The sequence below is a fragment of the Mustela erminea genome, chromosome 17 (genome assembly GCF_009829155.1).
Source record: "Mustela erminea isolate mMusErm1 chromosome 17, mMusErm1.Pri, whole genome shotgun sequence".
In the NCBI taxonomy this organism is placed as follows: domain Eukaryota; kingdom Metazoa; phylum Chordata; class Mammalia; order Carnivora; family Mustelidae; genus Mustela; species Mustela erminea.
In genome coordinates this window covers 21,278,320-21,297,908 of record NC_045630.1, presented here as the reverse complement: position 1 = coordinate 21,297,908, position 19,589 = coordinate 21,278,320, and the positions used below count along the sequence as shown (strand labels likewise).

The following is a 19,589-nucleotide window of genomic DNA, read 5'->3' as shown; positions in this document are numbered from 1 at the left end:
ATTTATTTATTTGAGAGAGAGAAAATGAGCAAGGGGGAGGGGCAGGGGGAGAGGGAGAAGCAGCTTCCCTGCTGGGGAGGGAGCCTGTCACAGGGCTGGATCCCAGGACCCTGAGATCCTGACCTGAGCCTAAGGCAGATGCTTAACCACCAGCTGAGCCACCTGGGTGCCCAATCAGAGCATTTCAGAGCCCAAACTTTAAATCTCTATAATCAAAATAAAAGATGTTACCTTCCAGGCAGCCCACCATGTTGCCCTTTACTAGTTTGGAGAAGGTGGAATCCAAATCCAGGCATCAAAAACGGTTGCCCTTGCTTCCAGATGTATTAAAGGGTAACAATTACAACCACTTCCAGACTTTCAGGTTATCCTTTCTCGGTAATAAGGATCTGACTCTTCCACAACTGATCTTTCAATTTGTTGGAACTTCTTTCATGTCTGATCTTAGGAGGAGATTAGTTCACCTCAATTTTAAAAATTATAAAAGATACACTATGTACCAGCCATTCAATATCTTGATTAATAAATCAGAACATGATATGCCTTCATACTACTTACAGAATTCCTTCCTTTGTCCTTCAAGGATTCTGCACCTTTTCATTGTAACCTTTTCTTCTCCCATCAAATTAAGACACTGTCCAGGTCCCTTGTTGGGACTCCTGATCTCTCCTAACATAGGGCTCCCTTGTCTGCCCAGAGAGAAGGAGCCAAAGGAGGGCAGGGCTGTGGGCCTAAAGAGGCCCTTGCAACCACTCACCATCTGCTTGTTCAAGCATTAGGCAGGCTTTCTTTCTCCCTGTTTTCCTTGGGCCATGACCCTTCTCTGTCTTTCCTTAGTACTCCTCAGATTCAGCCTTCCCGCTAAAATCTCTGTCTTCCTTTCCACTCTAACACTCTCATATGGATTTTATATACTCCCCAGCACATTTGGTATTATCTTTGTTATTGGGTAGTGGAAGCAGATTATAACGTTGTGATTGTGTAATGTGTGTTTTATTTTATGTGTGAAAAATGCATTTATACCACTTATGTACTTTTAGGTCTTGGGGGGAAAAATAAAAAATAAAAAAAAATATAAAATATGTATATTTTATATATATTATGAAATATATATATAAACACAATGCATTTTTACTAATAAAATCATTATAGTTTATGAACACTGTAATTTATGGGGAAGTTTGAGATAGATGAATTGTATGGGTTGTTTCAAAGCTAGTAGTCATTAAACGAGACTAGTGAACCAAAAGCTAGATCATCTCACAGGAGGAGACTCATATATATGAAAAGTCTAGATAAATGGGGATTTTTAAAAATCAATATGAATACAGAAGGAGGGAGACCTGGTTTAAAGTTTATAGGAGGAAATATGACCAACTGAGCTGGTGACTGCACCTGAATTCAGTCACATGATATGATGGCCAAAGCCCAGTATCAGCCTCCAACACCAAGAGGGGCTCTAGGATACAGCTCCGGAGGAGGGCCCCCATGTATCATCTGGTGATGAAGACCAGTGCTATAGAATCCCTAACTGGGGTTAGTTCATTTCTAAGGTATTAATAGGTTTCTGGAAGGGATTCAGACATCTGATGGAATAACTGGACAAGTAACAAAGGGAATACCAAAACCAAGACTCCACAATTCTCCCTGACACTTTTTCAAGGCCTAAGAATAAAGACAGCTTCTTGACAACTGCTCTTGATCAATTTGGATTGAGAAGAAACTCTTAATTTCTTCTACATTCATTTTGCTCAACGTGAGGTTGATCATTTTCTCTAGGAGTCCTGGCTTTAGATCATGAAACATTCTCCCACGGAAAGCATTTTGACCTCCATCCTTACCATCACCTAAAAACTGTCAAAATCAGATGCAATTCTTACTATGTGGAATAGAGTTATCCTTTGGTTGGGGAAGGAGCATGTATGGGGTGAACCCAGGCATCATGGGTCAGTGAATTCCTCTTCTTAAAGTTATTTTGTCACATGTAACTGTAATGTTGACTCTGCAATGACTCATGTGTTTACCCTTTGGAACAGTGACACACATGCACACTTTGAAAAGAAAATTAAGACTTTTATCACCATAATCCACATCCACCTCATTCTGCTTATACTCTGCTTTGAAAAAGTAATCCAATGGTCAGAACACTCTTCTACACTCTCTGTCCTTTGAAGTGCACACATAAAATATTGTTAAGAAATCATCTATATTTTTGCTTCTAGATAGCATATCAGGGTACATAGCTAGAAAAAAAGCCAAGTATTTCTACTCAGGGCCCTCCCTTTTCTTTATTCTCTGAGGATTTAGGATTATTTGTCCCTCAGAGAATTCACATGGTCTAGCAGAAAACTCCAGCAGCAAATCAAAGTTCTAAAAGGGGTTTCATTCAAACTGCAAGAAGTTTCAACTCTAACAAAAATAATCAAAACCTCACCTACAAATACAACTACAGTATGAACACTACTTTTCAGTCCCTTAAAGGGCATCTTGTTCTCATGTCTCTCCAAGGTGTTTGTGAGGTCATACTTAAATAACTTTACCAGAGTAAGTAATGAGAACATATGTTGAGCAATAGAAATAAAATTTATTTATAATTAACTTTATCATTTGCTACTCAGTAAATTCAGGGGAGCCAATTACTCAAAGTGATTAGAGGCAGCAGTGAAAACCAAAACCTTCAAGGAATAAATTCATTTCATTGAGGATGAGACCAGACCTAGACTTACATCTGTCTTTAATTCTCTACACCCCTACTTTGAAATAAAATACAAAGAAAAATTCTATAAATAAATATCAATTTGGTTAGTGTAATTAGGTTACTTAAATCGATATTTAGAAAATAGCAGCGTGATAAAGGACACTGGCTTTGGCATTAAAAACCCCTAGCTTTGACACCAGCTTTACTCCTTGCCAGTTTGATGATCTGATGAAGACTTATTACCAAAATCTCAATGCTTGAGTATCCTCATTTGTAAAAAGGAATATTAATATTTTTGTGGGTGTGAATTGAGAGAATGACTTTAAAATATGTGCACCATCACAAGGCACATACTCCACAATTGCTGGTCATTTATGGCAGGATTCTTTGGGGATTATTTCCCTTAAAAAAAACTTCGGGGTACTACAGGTAATAATAATAGCTAACATTCCTCAAGCCCTTACTTTGGGTGGGACACTGGTTCTACTATTCTTGAAGCTTTTACATGTATTCTGAGTTACATGCATTGGAAGCCATATCTCACCTTTTTCCCTAAATTAAATACACGCCATTCCTCCTGTAAAATTGAATTTATACACTTCTATATATATGCATTTGTAAGAAAGAAAACTTAAATAGAAACAAAAGCTGCTGTTTTCAGTTGAATCAAGGCCAATACTAAAAACAAAAATCACATCTTTCATAGTTTTACAGTGTGTCTATATCTGCACTTACCTATAATCCCTTCCCTTTTCTTTTCTAGTATTTTTTTTTGCTTTTTCTTAATTTCTTTCTGTTATAATCAGTTTGGGTTTTAAAATTCATATAGATTTTCCTATAAACCTAGAAATAAAAAGTATACTTTTATGTAGTTAGATGATTTAGAAAACTAGAAATTAGATAAAGTGTATACAAAATTATCATCATATATTGCTCTTCTAAAATCAGCACTATCCTCTCCTCCTCTTTTTAACCATTTTGGCCTGTCTGGCCATGTTTCTCATACTCTCCTTTGCAAGTATTAATCCTGACATCAACTGTTCCTACACTACAGCAACAAAACACTTTTTCCTCTTAACTTCAGCCTGCTACAGTTTGCCTATTTATACTTCTGCTTCTATTAAAGAATTGCAATAGTAATCTTCTTCCTGACTATCCTGTTGGTATGTGATGATGCCGCTCTACGCATTTTTACTCTCATTTCTGCTTTTTTAAAGGTCAATTTTACTAACAGACTTTGCAAAGGGAACATGAAGCTTTCCCGTTTTAGGTACCAACTATCTATATGAAAAAAAAAAAAGTATCTTTTTTTTTACAATAACTCTATTATTGTAAAACCTCTTTTTCTTTACATTTCAACTGTTTGACTAATTGCTTTTTGTTCTTTAAAACAAAACCAAAACCAAAACATATAGATAGGGGGCGCCTGGGTGGCCCAGTTGGTGAAGCATCTGCATCTTGCTCAGGTCATGTTTCCAGGTCCTGGAATCAAGCCCCAGGGTCAGTCAGGCTTCCTGCTCCATGGTGGTGGCGCGGAGCGGGGAGGGGACAGTTTCTCCCTCTCTCTCTGCTCCCCCCCCATAAATAAATAAAATCTTTTTAAGAAAAAGATATAGATAAAAGGCTTTAAAGCATACTGCTGTGATACCATTTTCTAAAAATCAAAAAGGTTTAGAGTTTCCTATAAAGAATGTGACCTTAGACAGGACTTTGCAGTGCATATTTACAGGGATACTAATTCCCAAAGCTCTGTGATTTGAATACCATTTGTTGACATCTGTCTTCCCTTCTTTTCCCCAGAGAGAAAGCTCAGATGCTTTTCAAGTTACTCCCTTGTATTCCAAATGAAAGATAACAAAGGAAAATGAAAATAATGTTATAAATTTAATGATTTAAATTTAGTGATTTTTTTTCTAAGTTTTTTTTGGAAAATTTTAAATTGCTTTTCAAGTTACCTATACCTCTATTAAAAAAATAGCCAAGTTTAGTGTAATGTTAACAGCCAATTATTTAAATTACTTAAAACTAAATTTACTTTTCTTTTTTTCAAAACTATTAAAAATGCAAAAAAATTAGTAAGTTTAAAAAAATTTTTAAAAGTTAAGTTTTTTATTTTTAATATTTTATTTATTTACTTGACAGAGAGAAAGAGAGACAGTGGAGATACAAGCAGGGGGAGTGGGAGAGGAAGAAGCAGGCCTCCTGCCGAGCAGGGAGCCCGATGTGGGGCTCGATCCCAGGACCCTGGGACCACGACCTGAGCCGAAGGCAGACACTTAACAACTGAGCCACCCAGGCACCCAAAGCTAAGTTAGTTTTAAGAAGACAGCAATTCTTGTTGTTCATGATACCAGTGATTTTCAGGGCGTCACTAAAAATGGTAGAAGGAGAACTGAAGAGGGGTCTGGAAATTATATACAAAACAAAATTTAGTATCTCGTGCTAAAATTTCATGAAATTTGTGGAGGTTAGCTTCTGGATTGACTTATGAAATAATAAAATTTTCTCTAAGCAAACACTGATGAGAAAACAAAATATATTCTTCAGATTAGGGGTTAAGTGATGATGTAGCCTTGAGTCTTTTCATACCTGACCCTTACTTAATGAAAAATCTTGCCACTCATTTAAAATGTAATAATGCCGGTAACAATGCCCAATGTTGAATAAAGGGCAAAAGTAAATATTTGTTTTCTTCCCAAACTGGTTGTTCTACTTAAGCATCCTTTTGGATCCCAAGACAATGCAAAAATAAACCCCATAAGATATAGCCAGACCAGAGAAAACCTCCAGAAAAATGTACATCAGCTTTCATTCCAGGAGGAAAGAAAAGAAAGATTAATTTTTTGAGCAGAGACATGATACAACCCTATGGAGTGCTTGTGTCAGGCGCAATTCCAGAGGTGCTGCTCTGGGGAGGGAATCAATGGAGGATGAGCTAGGAATCCTGATCCTTCACCCTGGAGACAAATGGAGCACAGAGGGTAAGCACACTCCTTGAAGGTCCTTCAGAACAAAAGAAAGGGAGAGGCAGGAAGTCAGGAAGTGCCAGTGCCAGGCCTCATTGAGAATGTAGGGATTTTCATTCTAGCCAGATATTAAAGAATACAGCTCAGCTGCACTTCTGCACAGGGGAAAAAAAATGAGTACAGTAAATCCTTTCTTAATATTCTATCAGCTAGAAATCTCCATTCCTTGGCCCTTCTGAATCTCTATGTAATGAAAACTGATAACTGGGTTTTTAAGTCATTCTTTGTACTGTCAAGTAAGTTTAAATTATATTTGTTTTTATTATATTTATATAATGTTAATTGTGTAATTATAATATTGATAATATATTATATATATAATACATATACAGGACAGGGGTCAAGGAGTGTAAAGGAATATATATAATATATATTATATATTCTACATAATACACAATGATATATAATTAATATATAATAATATAATATTATATATAGTTTTTACTGTTAAGTATGTATTTTTAGAAGAGGCTAGCCTCATATAACATCCACTTATTCCACATCTATTTAAGTCTACTCTAGTGCATATACCAGTTACCCCATGGATGGATCAAGAGGCCCAATGAGAGCTACAAGGCTCTTGCTCGCAGGAGTTCATAGCAGAATAAAGCAACATAAAAATTTTAACAACCAGGGCAGTACAATTTCTAATTCCCATAATTCATGTACAGGATGGAAATTTTTATGGAAAGATTTTTTTTCAGGGGATCCTGGGTTGCTCAGTGGGTTAAGCCTCTGCCTTCAGCTTAGGTCATGATCCCAGGGTCCTGGGATCGAGCCCTACATCAGGCTCTGCTCAGCAGGGAGCCTGCTTCCCCCTCTCTCTCTCTCTGCCTGCCTCTCTGCCTATTTGTGATCTCTCTCTGTCAGATAAATAAAATCTTAAAAAAAAAAAAAAGAAAGATTTTTTTCAGAGGATCTGGACACCTAAAGTGGCAAAGAATTTGCTATATTGAGTGATAGAAAAGTAAATTCTAAGTAAGTATCAAGAAAAGACTGAAAGAATGACATGGTATAAGAGAAAGGAAATGGAGGATTATTAGTGGAAAAAATAATCAGAATAAATTTAGTAAAAGAGAAAAAGAGCCAAGGGATAACTATGGAAATCTATTGAGATTTCTCATGAAATATAGTTTATTTTAGTGTATAATTTAAAAATGATAGAGGCACAATAAAAGAATCATGACTGAATACATATTTGTAATGCCAAGCTTTGACTTAGTCACCCTATCCCCCAGTTATGCTCATATCATGCACAGTTACATACACAGTTACAAATCAAGTCATTCACCCAATAGTGAAACCAAAGTATTAAACTTCAACTCTTCAACTTCAACTTCAAAGTATTAAATTTCAACTCTTCAACTTGGACTCAGTTGGTATATTTAATCTTTCTTTCTTTATCAAAGAGTAAGCATGTTCTATATGTCATGCATTTTACTAGGGTAATGATGACTAAATCAGACATGGTTCTTCAGTGTGAAATCCCAACTACTTTGTAATGGAGAGAGGTAGCAATATATGACCTAGCCTGGAGGACAGGGAAGGATCTCTGAGTAAGTGGTACTCAAGATTAGACTTGGAATACAGGATTTCAAATCGGGTTAGGGGAACATGGAACTGAAGGCAGGATGTAGGATAGGAACTTTCCATCCAAGGAGAAGAGCATGTGCAAAAATGCCACTGGGAGATGGATGAGGATACACACAAGGGGAGCCCCTTAAGACAGAGCCCAAGCCCAGAGCAAAGAGTGGCTCTATAGAAGGCTGAAACAGAGGCAGATCTCAGGTCACTCAAAATCCTGGGAAGAATTTGATGAGGTGGGGATGACAGTAGAGAATATTAGGGGGAAATATGCATAGATGTATTTCGAGATCATTTCAGAAATGTATTTTGAGATCATTTTGTTTACAGAATAGAGAATAGCCTGGAAAATAAAAACAAGAATAAAGGCAGGAAAATCACTTAGAAGCTTTTTTAAAAATTTGTTTAGACTGAAGATATAGTAATTGGGACTAGGGCAGTACCAACAGAAATAGAAATCAATTGATATGGAAAACATTTAGAAAGTTAAAAACCAACCCCCGCCTGTCTCTCTGCCTGCTTGTGATCTCTGTCTGTCAAATAAACAAATAAAATCTTAAAAAAAATAAAAAGAACAAATGGGAGCTTTTAAGCAGCTGAGAGAAATAGCTTGAGAGAGCTAGGATCCTGAGAAAGCCAAAGAGTTGAGATCAAGTAAAGAATGAGAATAGAATGGGTACTGGATGTCAGTGGATCTGAGGTATGAGGAAGAGAGGGCTGCCATTTCTATGTACCTGTATTTGAAACAGTAAGTGCGGTCACTTGCTCAGAGTAGATAACTCACTGAAGTAGCCAGTCGTAAAAGGGTAAGGGGATGAAAGTTTAAAAATAGTAGACAAGGTCTGTAATTGTCATTGGGAGAAACAGGAGATTTATTTTTCTTAAAGATCTTATTTGTTTATTTTGACAGAGAAAGAGAGCGAGCATAAACAGGGGGAAGGGCAGAGGCAGAGGGAGAAGCAGTCTCCCCACTGAGCAAGGAGTCCAATTTCCTGGGATCATAACCTGAGCTGAAGGCAGAGCCTTAACCTACTGAGCCACCCAGGTGTGCTAAAATGGGAGATTAATTGACCAATAAACACAGTAAGATCATGGGAGTATTTAGAGTCTAGTGGAGATAGATGGGTTTGTATTTACAGTGGAATCAACAACCTGCCCTGTTGTTAGACTTCAACCGCACTTGACCACTGGTGGACGAGCATGAATAATGCAGACCACTGGGGTCAGAGGGGAACAAGGTTTGCCTTTTGAACAGAAAAGCAATGAACAAGAAAGAAAAATGTGTGTTTTTAAAATGATAGGACTCTGAGCTAGATTGGGGGAAAGTAAAAAAAAAAAAAAAAAAAGAAAGAAAGAAAGAAAGAAGAAAAGGAGAGATCTGATGGTCTGATGGCCTGGGAGACAGGACGACAGGACAGGGGTCAGTGAGGGTAAAGAACAGTTGTAAACAATTGTGCCAACAAGTGTGGTGCACAGTTGGTTGCCATTGCTCTAATGCTTGAATTAGCGTGATTTGAGAGGTAGAATGGATTAGTGATGATAAGGTCCAGAAAGTGCATAGAAGACTGAGATAAAGGAAAGAACAGGTTATTGAGGATGACCAGCAGGTCAAGGAACTGAGGGGGAGAAGGTTCTGACAGGTCACTCCCATAAATGCTGAAGTCCCTGGAATAGTGGCAGCCCTGAACAGGAAACGTAGCCAAAGAACCAGGTACCAGAAGCTTATAGGAATGATGGGGAGTGGTCAGAATGTCTGGAAATGACTGCAGCAGAGACCATCCATGGAGGATAGCATAGTGAAGCAGCCTCAAAGAGCAAGTTTTTGTCCTTTTTTTAATGAATGGATTTAGCAATGATCTCAGAGCAGCACTAAGGAGCAAGTACAGACTAACCCTATCTCCAAGTCCTGTTTTCAGAATAACAGTTAAACCAGTATTATTCTTCTTTTCTCATAACCAAATTATACTTAGGGTCAAAAATTTTATAGAGTTGATTTATAGCACACAATATAAAAATTATTTTAATTATACCATTTCCATTAAGGGGAAAGAATTAACTGTTCCTTATGAATCTCAGTGAAGGGACTCCCTGAGAGCAGGATTCAGAAAACTCCTGTTGAGGGTCATAGTAAATATCTTGGGCTAAGAGGGCCAAATAGTCTGTCAAAACTTCTTTTATCTGCTACTGTTGCATGACAACAGCCCTGGGTGATTCATCGATAAAGGTGAACCCAATCTGCCCTACTCCCACATCTACTGTTCAATTTATTCAGCACGCAAGAGAGGCAGTAGTAAGAAAGTGAGAAGTGAGAAAAAGAAGTGGTATTGGAATTTAGAAGTCAACAATGACTTCTATCAGATTTAAAAATAAGGGAAATCAGATAAAAGTTCATGCTTTTCCTTTCCCCTAAAACAAACTGAAAAAGCGAAAGCAAGCACTTACCTGAACATACAGTTCTCTGAGTTCATATTGAAACTTCTTGGGATCTGTGGTAATTGTCACTGGGCCAATTTCTATGAAGATAAAAATAACACCAGTGAATAAATGGTAATCAACAGCATTAAAGACTTTATTGTGTTTGCACATGTCTTTCATTCTGCACACTATATGGTTATTTATGAATAAGAAACATTTAGCCAGCAAAACAAGAGACTTTTTCTCAGCTTATAGCTAGCTACCAACGAATAACTTAGATTTTGCAAGAAATCATGCTTACGTAAATTTTTAGCCTTAAGAAATTCAGAGGGACAGTGAAAAATGTCATAAGACAAAGAGTCAGGAGACCCCAGGTTCAGTCCCTTTCAGTCCCTCTGTACTCTCACTGGTTAGTGAATATTTATTGAATACCTATTTTGTTGCTGGACTCTACATTAATCAGTTACCCAGCCTATAATTCTGTTTTCTCCACTAAATTTGTTTGCAACTTTCCTATAAGTCCAAATTAGCTGAAAATAAAAAGTTTAACGTTAAACAACATAAAAACAAATGAACATCAATGCCACAGGGTTTTTGTGTTCTGTTTTGTTTCGTTTTTATTAACATATAATGTACTATTTGTTTCAGGGGTACAGGTCTGTGAATCAGCAGGCTTACACAGTTCACAGCACTCACCATAGCACACACCCTCCCCAGTGCCCATCCCCCAGCTGCCCTCTCCCTCCCCTACCAGCCCCCAGCAGCCCTCAGTTTGTTTCCTGAGATTAAGAGTCTCTTATGGTTTGTCTCCCTCCCCAGTCCCATCTTGTTTCACTTTTTCCCTCCCTTCCCCCATCCCCGTCCTGCCTCTCAAATTCCTCATATCAGAGTGATCATATGATAGTTGTCTTTCTCTAATAGACTTATTTTGCTTAGCATAATACACTCTAGCTTCATCCGCCTCACTGCAAAGGAATGCCACAGGGTTTTTAAGAACTTGCAGAGGCACTGAAATGAGGACATTAAAAGTTGAGGATATCGTCCCTACCACATCCTTCCCCCGGGGCTGGGGGTGCTGTCTGTCACTATCACCATTCTCCTGAGCTGACTTTGACCAACATAATTACTTTTGTGGTTGCTGCCACCCTCACCGCAGGACTAAAGTCAGGGGAAGAGAAAAAGCCCAGATACCAGGGTGGGTTAAGTGGACAATATTTTTTTCCTAGGATACAGTATGTCTATGGTAAACATTTTAATCCACAAAGATCATTTTCTTAAAAAAAAACCATCAACTTTTTTTTTTTAAGATTTTATTTATTTATTTGACAGACAGAGATCACAAGTAGGCAAGAGAGGCAAGCAGAGAGAGAGGAGGAAGCAGGTTCCCTGCTGAGCAGAGAGCCCGATGTGGGGCTCGATGTGGGGTTCGATGTGGGACTCGATCCCAGGACCCTGAGATCATGACCTGAGCCCAAGGCAGAGGGTTAACCCACTGAGCCACCCAGGCGCCCCTACCATCAACTTGTAAAATAGACAAGTGGAAAGTGGCCTTTATAGGTATCGAGTACTTCCTTAAGAAACATTCATCTATTTAAGGAATACAGGATTAAAATTCATCAGAGTATCACGTGCACAGACATATCACCTTAAATTCCCAGGTGGATGAAAATCTATTTTATCTAATGAAGATACAGGCTGTATTCAAAATGACAATAAGCAACTTCAGTACAAAATCATAAAAATATTTAACACTGACTTTTTATAACACATTTTTCTAACTTCAAAGGCACACTGCTAGACAAATGCCTTTATGACTTCAAAGGATAATAATTAATTAGGCCTTCTATAATGTGCTAAATATAATACAAAAACAGACTGTAGGATTTTAGAATGAGGTAAATTGGAAAGGAAGCCCAATTTGTCTGCCATAACCCCTGTAATTTTTCTTAGAAGTCACATGAAAACTATGCCTGCATCCTTCATCACAGATTAGACTAGACACCTTGCAGTATGCAAAAGGAATGGAGAAGCAACTGGAGAAACTGGGTGAAAATGCAAACATCTGCATTCCATACCAAGCAGAACAGTTATTAGTTATGCGAAAGTCTTGTCCCAAGTGTATGGAAAATCAGAGAAGCCTACTCCCTCAAGACTAAACAAAGGCATACTTTGCAAAGGAATGCAAAATAGCAAAGAATATGCCAGACGGTTACACCCTGACATATAAATTGTCAGCAACATTGTCAAGCCAAACTTCTATGTTCCTACATGGCAGAATACTGAAATAATTCTGGAATTCAAAGCTCAAGACTTAGGAAGAAATACAAAGAGCACTAGAGGAAAGCAATGACATAAGACTAAAGAGGGCACCCATACAAGAGAATTCCTACAATAAGAATTTAAAAATTAGCCCTGGATATATCACTGTTCTTTAAGAGTGGAGACCAAGGACTGCTATTAAAATAAGAGGACTGATTAGCCTTCGTTTATATCCATAGACTCAAATACCCATTTGTTTTCAACAAAGATAGGAAATCCCTCCTGCAGTTCATTAATAAGCCTTTTTACAAACTACACTGAACAGTGGAGATAAATCTTTTATCAGTTATGAGAGATACTCAGAGAGAGGTGAGGGCTTGCTGAACTGCCGTATCCCTCCAATTGTAAGCATCCTTTCCAATTCTTTCGAATTGAATGATAATGACTGTTCGGCAAAATCAGCCTCCTCCCTTCCATTCCTGTCTTTCTCGTTGCTTCATACAGCCCTGTGCCAGTTGTATTATGAGCAATGTCCTCTTCTCTTCCTTTTTGCTCATGTTGGTTTCATCCCTTGCCAAGCCTCTGAGGACATCCAGCAGGTACAACTCTGTCCTCTCTTCCTGCCTGAACATGGTCCTCTCCTGCTCACAGAATTAAGTGGGAACTCTCCAAGGCATTCCAAGTCTCTCTTCTATTAATCCAATTTTCTAACTTTCTCAACATCCCTTAGCATGAGGCTACTGTGCTTCCTCATTACTCCCATGGCCGTCCCCACTGTCTTTCATTGGTCCATATGCTGCTCATTCTAAAAAGCCTGACTTAAGTCCTACTCCTTGAATGTTTTTGACTTTTCTCCAACTTGCTTTAATGTTGCTTTGAATTTGTACAATAAAGACATGGGGAAAATAAAGGTGCATAGCATTTAATCTATGAATGAGATCATCTCCACTTTATTCAGTTAACTTTATCTTATTGCTTACAAACAAAACCCACCAAAAAATCAACCAATCAGTTAACCATCAATCTCCAAACAGAACTACTGATCTATAAGGACATTAAAGATCATTTGGTTCAATCTTTTATCTACAGACAATAAAACTTGAGGTCCAGGGAAGATGAACTTGAAAACTTTGGTGGTAGGAAAAAAAAAAAAAAAGCTAAGATATCAGAAAACGTTTTCTACACAGAGCAACATGTGCAGCTGTTCTTTTTTCCAAGATCTCCTTTCTATTGATGATTGTTACTACCAACTTTCTCCTCCTTTCTTCTGGACCACAGGCAAGACAGGCCATGTTTGAATGCCTAATCTGATGCACACGATATCCAGAATTCTTTATTACTGAATGCTTGGAAATGATCTTTAATAGACCAAAGAATAATAAAGGAAAAAAAAAAGAATAAAGGTTAAAGGTTAAACCCAGGCCTTCAGATCTTTTATTATTTGCTCTTTTCATTACATCATGAAACCTCCATGCTATAGCTAACATCCATGGGACATGATCAATAGGACACTGGTTAGCCAACCAAGAAGGTTTCAGTCTTTCCTATTATCCAAATGTTTTGTTCTTCACTTCAACCAAGTTATGAATACATAATCAATAGATACCATTTTCTACATATAGCTTATCTTAAAAAAGAAACAAACAAACAAACACAGGTATCTAGGTGACTCAGTTAGTTGAACAGTGGACTCTTGGTTTCAGCTCAGGTCATGATCTCAGTGTCCTGATACCAAGTCCTGCATCAGGCTTCATGCTCAGCTGCTCAGCACAGAGTCCACCTGAAATTCCCTCTCCCTCTCCCTCTGCCCCTCACCCCTGCTCACACATGTACTCTCTATCAATAAATAAACAAATAAAATCTAAGGAAAAAGAAATATTAGGGCAACATGTATTATTGCAAATATAAGAAATATGTCATGCTTTAGAAGACCATTTTTGATTTAAAAAAAAAAAAAAGTGTCCAAAACCCTAAGGCAATCTCCTCTTCTCATTTTGTTATTTCTCGTTTCCTAGGGACTTATCAGATGGGTTGGATTTATTTCCAGCATCTCAGCCATTGTTCTCTTAATCTCAGTTGTTGGATTGTATTTGAGAAAATAATGGAAAGAAGTTCACAAGATAATATTTTCTTTCACTGCTTCACTTGGCAAGATCGATATCCAGTTTCTCACTTCCTTTTTCCTTTCCACTAACAGATTTCTGCTCCTTACGGTTTTTCTTTACTCAAAGTGCTTCTTGATAATATGAGGAAAAGAAACTGCTGCTTGCTCGGGTTTAAACAGTACCCATGCATGATTTGATAACGGTATTCCCAATTTCTTTGGTTTTAGAAAATATATAGTTCTTGGCTTTATATTTACAGTTACACATAAATACGTGAAAAGTTAAAATGAGAACCCCTAGCTGCATTATAAACTAAACAATATTTGTAGAGCATTATAGAAGAATTAAACATATATATAAGTCACAGAGCTTGTCATAATGGGAATTGTTGAAAACTACAGCAAGCTAGGAAACATCGGAAAGTCTATTTAATGCCTGAAAAGAGCCAAGTAATACAGAAAGGGAGAGCAAACTTTCTCAGGGTCCAGGGAGAATAGAGACCCCTGAACTCTCGGGAAATACACAGTGAAAGTATCAAGGAGGAGATGAGGAAGGAGCTGGGAACAAAGAGAACATCAGATTAACAGAGGCTGGCATTAGAGCAAAGAAATTCCAGGCACTGGGACATGGGCTGTTCAGAATCCCTCCCATGAACTGAATCTCAACATGTTCCATGCTCTAAAAACTCTACTCTCTGTCAATTCAACACAAATCAATTATAATGTCTTCTATGTGCCAAGTTACTAGTGAACAGATCTATTCAAAGCATTAAAGTTGTCTAAATGAAAATTATTTTGTTTCCTGCTTTGGAATGCTACAGAAAAACAGATTAGTAACTATATTCACTCTCACTTTTCACTTTAATCCACAATCCACTCTTCCCAGATTTCCCTATCCTCATTCAGTTATAATGTTGCTGTCCAGCACCATTTTTAAATGATCTGCATCTAATCCATGAAAACAAAACTGTGACTTTGAACTAAGCTAATGCCAAAGTATATTTCAGGACTCGTTAAATTGAGTACATCGCTACTCACACGAGAATAGGTAATTTTGAAGACCACTTAAATGCCCTTAATGATTGTTCTGACATAAAGTGATGTATTTGGTGTGTTTTATAAAATCTGGGCCACTGGTGAATTCATGCCAGTTATCTCATATTGATTATATAGCATTCTGCTCCACTATCCAAAGAGATTATTCATTTAACAATGAGTTGTATGATAACATTAAATACATGTACTTAGCGAAACTGCAGCCAGTATTTGTAAAATGCAAGGGTCATTTCACTTGGCCTGCTGCTGAACAGGATGCAGAAAAAATTGTGAACATGAATTCAGCAATGTTACACAGCTGTTCAGAACAGGAAGCAAAGAAGAATGCCCTAGTAATCGACACAGGACTCTGAGGTGTATTAAGTAGGAAGGATGTCATTGCTTACACTGGACCTTAGCCGAGCTGCAGCAAGCACTCTTGTGAAAACAAGTGTGGGAATTTTAATGGCCAACAAAGTCCAAACTCTTAGTTTTACCTGAAACCCTAAATTTAAAAAATGGCATTTTAACACCCAAAATATACCCACATATTGACAAGGTATACCCAAGAAGAAAACATATAATATTTTGTCAAGCTATTTAATAAAATTTAATATAATAATAAAATTTATTTAATAAGCTTTCCAGTGTGATTAAGGCACTCTGAAAGCAAACAAGAAGAAAATGAATACAATGTACAATAGCATTTTAAATTTCTAAACAACGATATTCTTTTTTTTTTTTTTAAAGATTTTATTTATTTGACAGAGATCACAAGTAGGCAGAGAGGCAGGCAGAGAGAGAGGAAGGGAAGCAGGCTCCCTGCTGAGTAGAGAGCAGATGTGGGGCTCGATCCCAGGACCCTGGGATCATGACCTGAGCCAAAGGCAGAGGCTTTAACCCACTGAGCCACCCAGTTGCCCCTTAAATAATGATATTCTTATAAGGAACTGTGTTTTTAAATTTAAGATAAAAATTAGAATTCATTTCAAAATTTTAGTTGTTCTCTTAGGCAATTCCTTAGCATTAGTGGTCTTTCAAATAAATCTAGACATTTGTTAGGGATGAAGAAAAATTACAAAAGGAGTAAAATGTTGAAGAAAAATATATATTTTCTAGTCCTAAGAAATGAATCACTAATATTGTGAAAATGTCCACATCTTAAGAGAATAGACTCAACTTCAGCCATGATGGTTTCCACAAGTAAACAAATGCATGTAGTCCTTTGGTCACGTTTCCAGGGAAAATATAATTCAGAAATCCAAACTCATATGTATGAAGGAACACTTCATTGGCAAAAATATGGGACTCAGAGACATTGCTAAAAATATGATAGAATCATTTATATGTCTGTATATATGTGATATTATATATATGGTTTCCCCTAAATATTTGCATTCATTCATTCAACAAATAGTTCAAACTGACCGGAAGTGTACAAGCGAGCAAATATATTTAAAGAGACAGAGCAGAAGGGCACCTGGGTGGCTCAGTCAGTTAAGTGTTTGTCTTCAGTTTAGATCATGATCCTAGGGTGCTGGGATGGAGCCCCACATCGGGCTTCCTGCTCAGCAGGGAGTCTGCTTCTCCCTCCGTCTTTGCCTGCCACTCCCCCTGCTTATGTGTTTGCATGCTCTCTCTCTATCTGACAAATAAATAAAATATCTTAAAAAACCTTTTTTTAAAAGAGAGACAAGGCAGAATCAGAAATGTCTGGGTGTGCCTTTCAAATTAAAGGGCTGACGGCTGGACTTAAAACCAGTGCAGTTTCACGTGGCCCTGCTCTCAGAGGTACCTGCTCCGTTGAGAATGCTTTGGAATCATGTGTCTTGAAATAATCTTATCTTTGAATTTGTGTTTTGTAAGTGAAGTTCAGTGGGACAGTAGAACATGCAGTCTGAGCCTGGAGCCTTAGCTCACGTGTGGTCCGGCCTGCCACTACTTCTGAAGACAGATTCTCAGCCTCCGCCTACCCATGCATGCCCCAGGCCCCACCCTATCCTGGTCCTGCTTCTATAGCTGTCACTCTCCACCATCCAGCCCAGCAGGGACCTGGATGTGAGGATGGCGAGGGCTGGGAGCTCTGGCCGCTGAAAGCCATGTCTCCATGGGGGCAAACCTTCTATACCTTCCCAACAGGTACCAAGCATGTCTCAGCACCAAGGTTTAAAGATCCTTGGGGGACCCCTGCCTGCCAAAGACTGGGACCTTGGAAAGAGATGTCCGCCTCAGCTGACCAGACCCCACCGCAGGCTGAAGCACAGTGCTTGTCCCACATCTGGCAGGAAGGGCAATCCCACAGCCCATCTGGCCAAATGCTGAGCTCAGCCTGCAGCTTGAGGCAGGACCTCAAGGTCCAGTGTGAGTCTGCACGTGGCCCAAGGGTATCCGGGTGCCTGGGGGTTATCCCTCCTGGCGGCATGCCTGAAGGATCTTCTCTTCCTCCCTGTGCTTCTCTGAAGTCTGGTTTAAACTGTTAGCATGGATTTTACCATCCATCCCCATTTTGTATAGTGCGAGTTTTAAATGCAAATATCAGAACATTTAATTCCTGCATGGACTCAACCAAATTATACAATTCATACAATGGCGCCTCCAACTGGCTAGAAGACACCCACACAAGCCAGACTTAGGAAGGTTGAATGAGGAAATATTCATTTATAATCCCAGCAACACGTTAAGCATTCCAGGTTTATCAAGACGTTGAATTAAATATACTCTTTATTGGGCGCCTGGGTGGCTCAGTGGGTTAAGCCGCTGCCTTCGGCTCAGGTCATGATCTCAGGGTCCTGGGATCGAGTCCCGCATCGGGCTCTCTGCTCAGCAGGGAGCCTGCTTCCCTCTCTCTCTCTCTCTCTGCCTGCCTCTCCATCTACTTGTGATTTCTCTCTGTCAAATAAATAAATAAAATCTTTAAAAAATAAATAAATAAATAAATAAATAAATAAATAAATATACTCTTTATTGAAGAGTATAAAAGATTTTTTATGAAAAAAGACCATTGTTATAAAAAAGAAAGCTAAATATTAAAATACATACATTCTGACAATTTATGGATTTAATACATTAAAAAATCTCAAAAAAAGTTTTTTTTGCTTGTATGTATTTTAGTAACTTACATATTTTGCTTTAAGTATTTTAGAATACTTAGCAACAATATTCTTAAATTTATTCTGATCAGCACATGGACAATTATAATAATGAAAATTGGTAAAACAATAAAGGCCATCAGCATCAATAACTAAGAAGACAGAACTGTTGGTATATAAAGAAATATATAATAACTAGAAAAGAATTAATAACCTACATACAAACTAGTATCTAAAGACAAGATATATAAAACATGATTATTTTTAAAAATATTTCAATTTAATTCAAATTTTGTAATATATAGTAAAATAAACTCCAATAGGCTTAACTGGTTTAATATAACCATTATAATTAATTTAACTGAATCCAAATTAGAACATAAATTTGATATATAGAAGAATAACATTCTCCTTTTCAACGCAACAGAAGAAATCACAAGGGGAAATACTGACAGATACGAATGTGTAGAAATCAAATGAAAACTGATGACACTTGCAGTGAATACAGCATAACATAGAGTGGTCAAATCTCTATGTACACCCAAAACTAAGATACACTGTGTGTCAACTATCCTTCAATTAAAAAAAAAAATCAAATGAATATTAAAATCTAAATAAATAGGGGCACCTGGGTGGCTCAGTGGGTTAAGCCTCTGCCTTCAGCTCAGGTCAGGTCTCAGGGTCCTGGGATCGAGCCCCGCATCAGGCTCCCTGCTCAGCGGGGAGCCTGCTTTTTCCCCCTCTCTCTGCCTGCCTCTCTCCCTGCTTGTGATCTCTCTCTCTCTGTGTCAAATAAACAAATAAAATATTTTTTTAAAAAATCTAAAAAAAATAAATAAAGCCAGATTTGGCAACATTTATGTCATCAATTAAAATAGATGAAAATCTATACTATCTGAAGAGTCCATTCAAATTTGTACCCCAAAAAAGTATCAATCACTACATAAAAAGAAAATTCATTGAGAAGGAAAACAAAGAAGACCAGAAGCAAATATTCATATGTAGTTATAGTGAAAGAGATCAACTTCAGCCAATTTAAAGTACTTGTAAGAAAGAAAGGACTTTTTTTTAAGATTATCACTCTAATTGTAACACAACCTGGAATATGTGTACTGTTGGTAAATTATAAGTGGTTACCACTTTCGAGAAATTTAGTGTACTTATATGCATTTTAGGTATGGTAAGTCTTTTTTCTTAAGATTTTGTTTATTTGACAGACAGAGATCACAAGTAGGCAGACAGAGAGAGAGGAAGGGAAATAGGGTCCCTGCTGAGCAGAGAGCCCGACATGGGGCTCGATCCCAGTACCCTGGGATCATGACCCGAGCTGAAGGCAGAGGCTTTAACCCACTGAGCCACCCAGGCGCTCCTAGGTATGG

The 19,589-nt window shown here is 37.9% G+C and overlaps 1 protein-coding gene across 3 annotated transcripts in view; it reads right to left on the bottom strand.

The window, feature by feature from the left end:
* HMCN1 (hemicentin 1) overlaps positions 1–19,589 on the bottom strand; it is a 474,548-nt gene that overhangs the window by 352,278 nt on the left and 102,681 nt on the right. For all 3 annotated transcript variants that reach the window (XM_032317251.1, XM_032317250.1, XM_032317254.1), the window contains exon 2: positions 9,751–9,821. In XM_032317251.1, the coding sequence (XP_032173142.1) occupies positions 9,751–9,821 (71 nt within the window). The remainder of the gene's footprint in view (positions 1–9,750; positions 9,822–19,589) is intronic.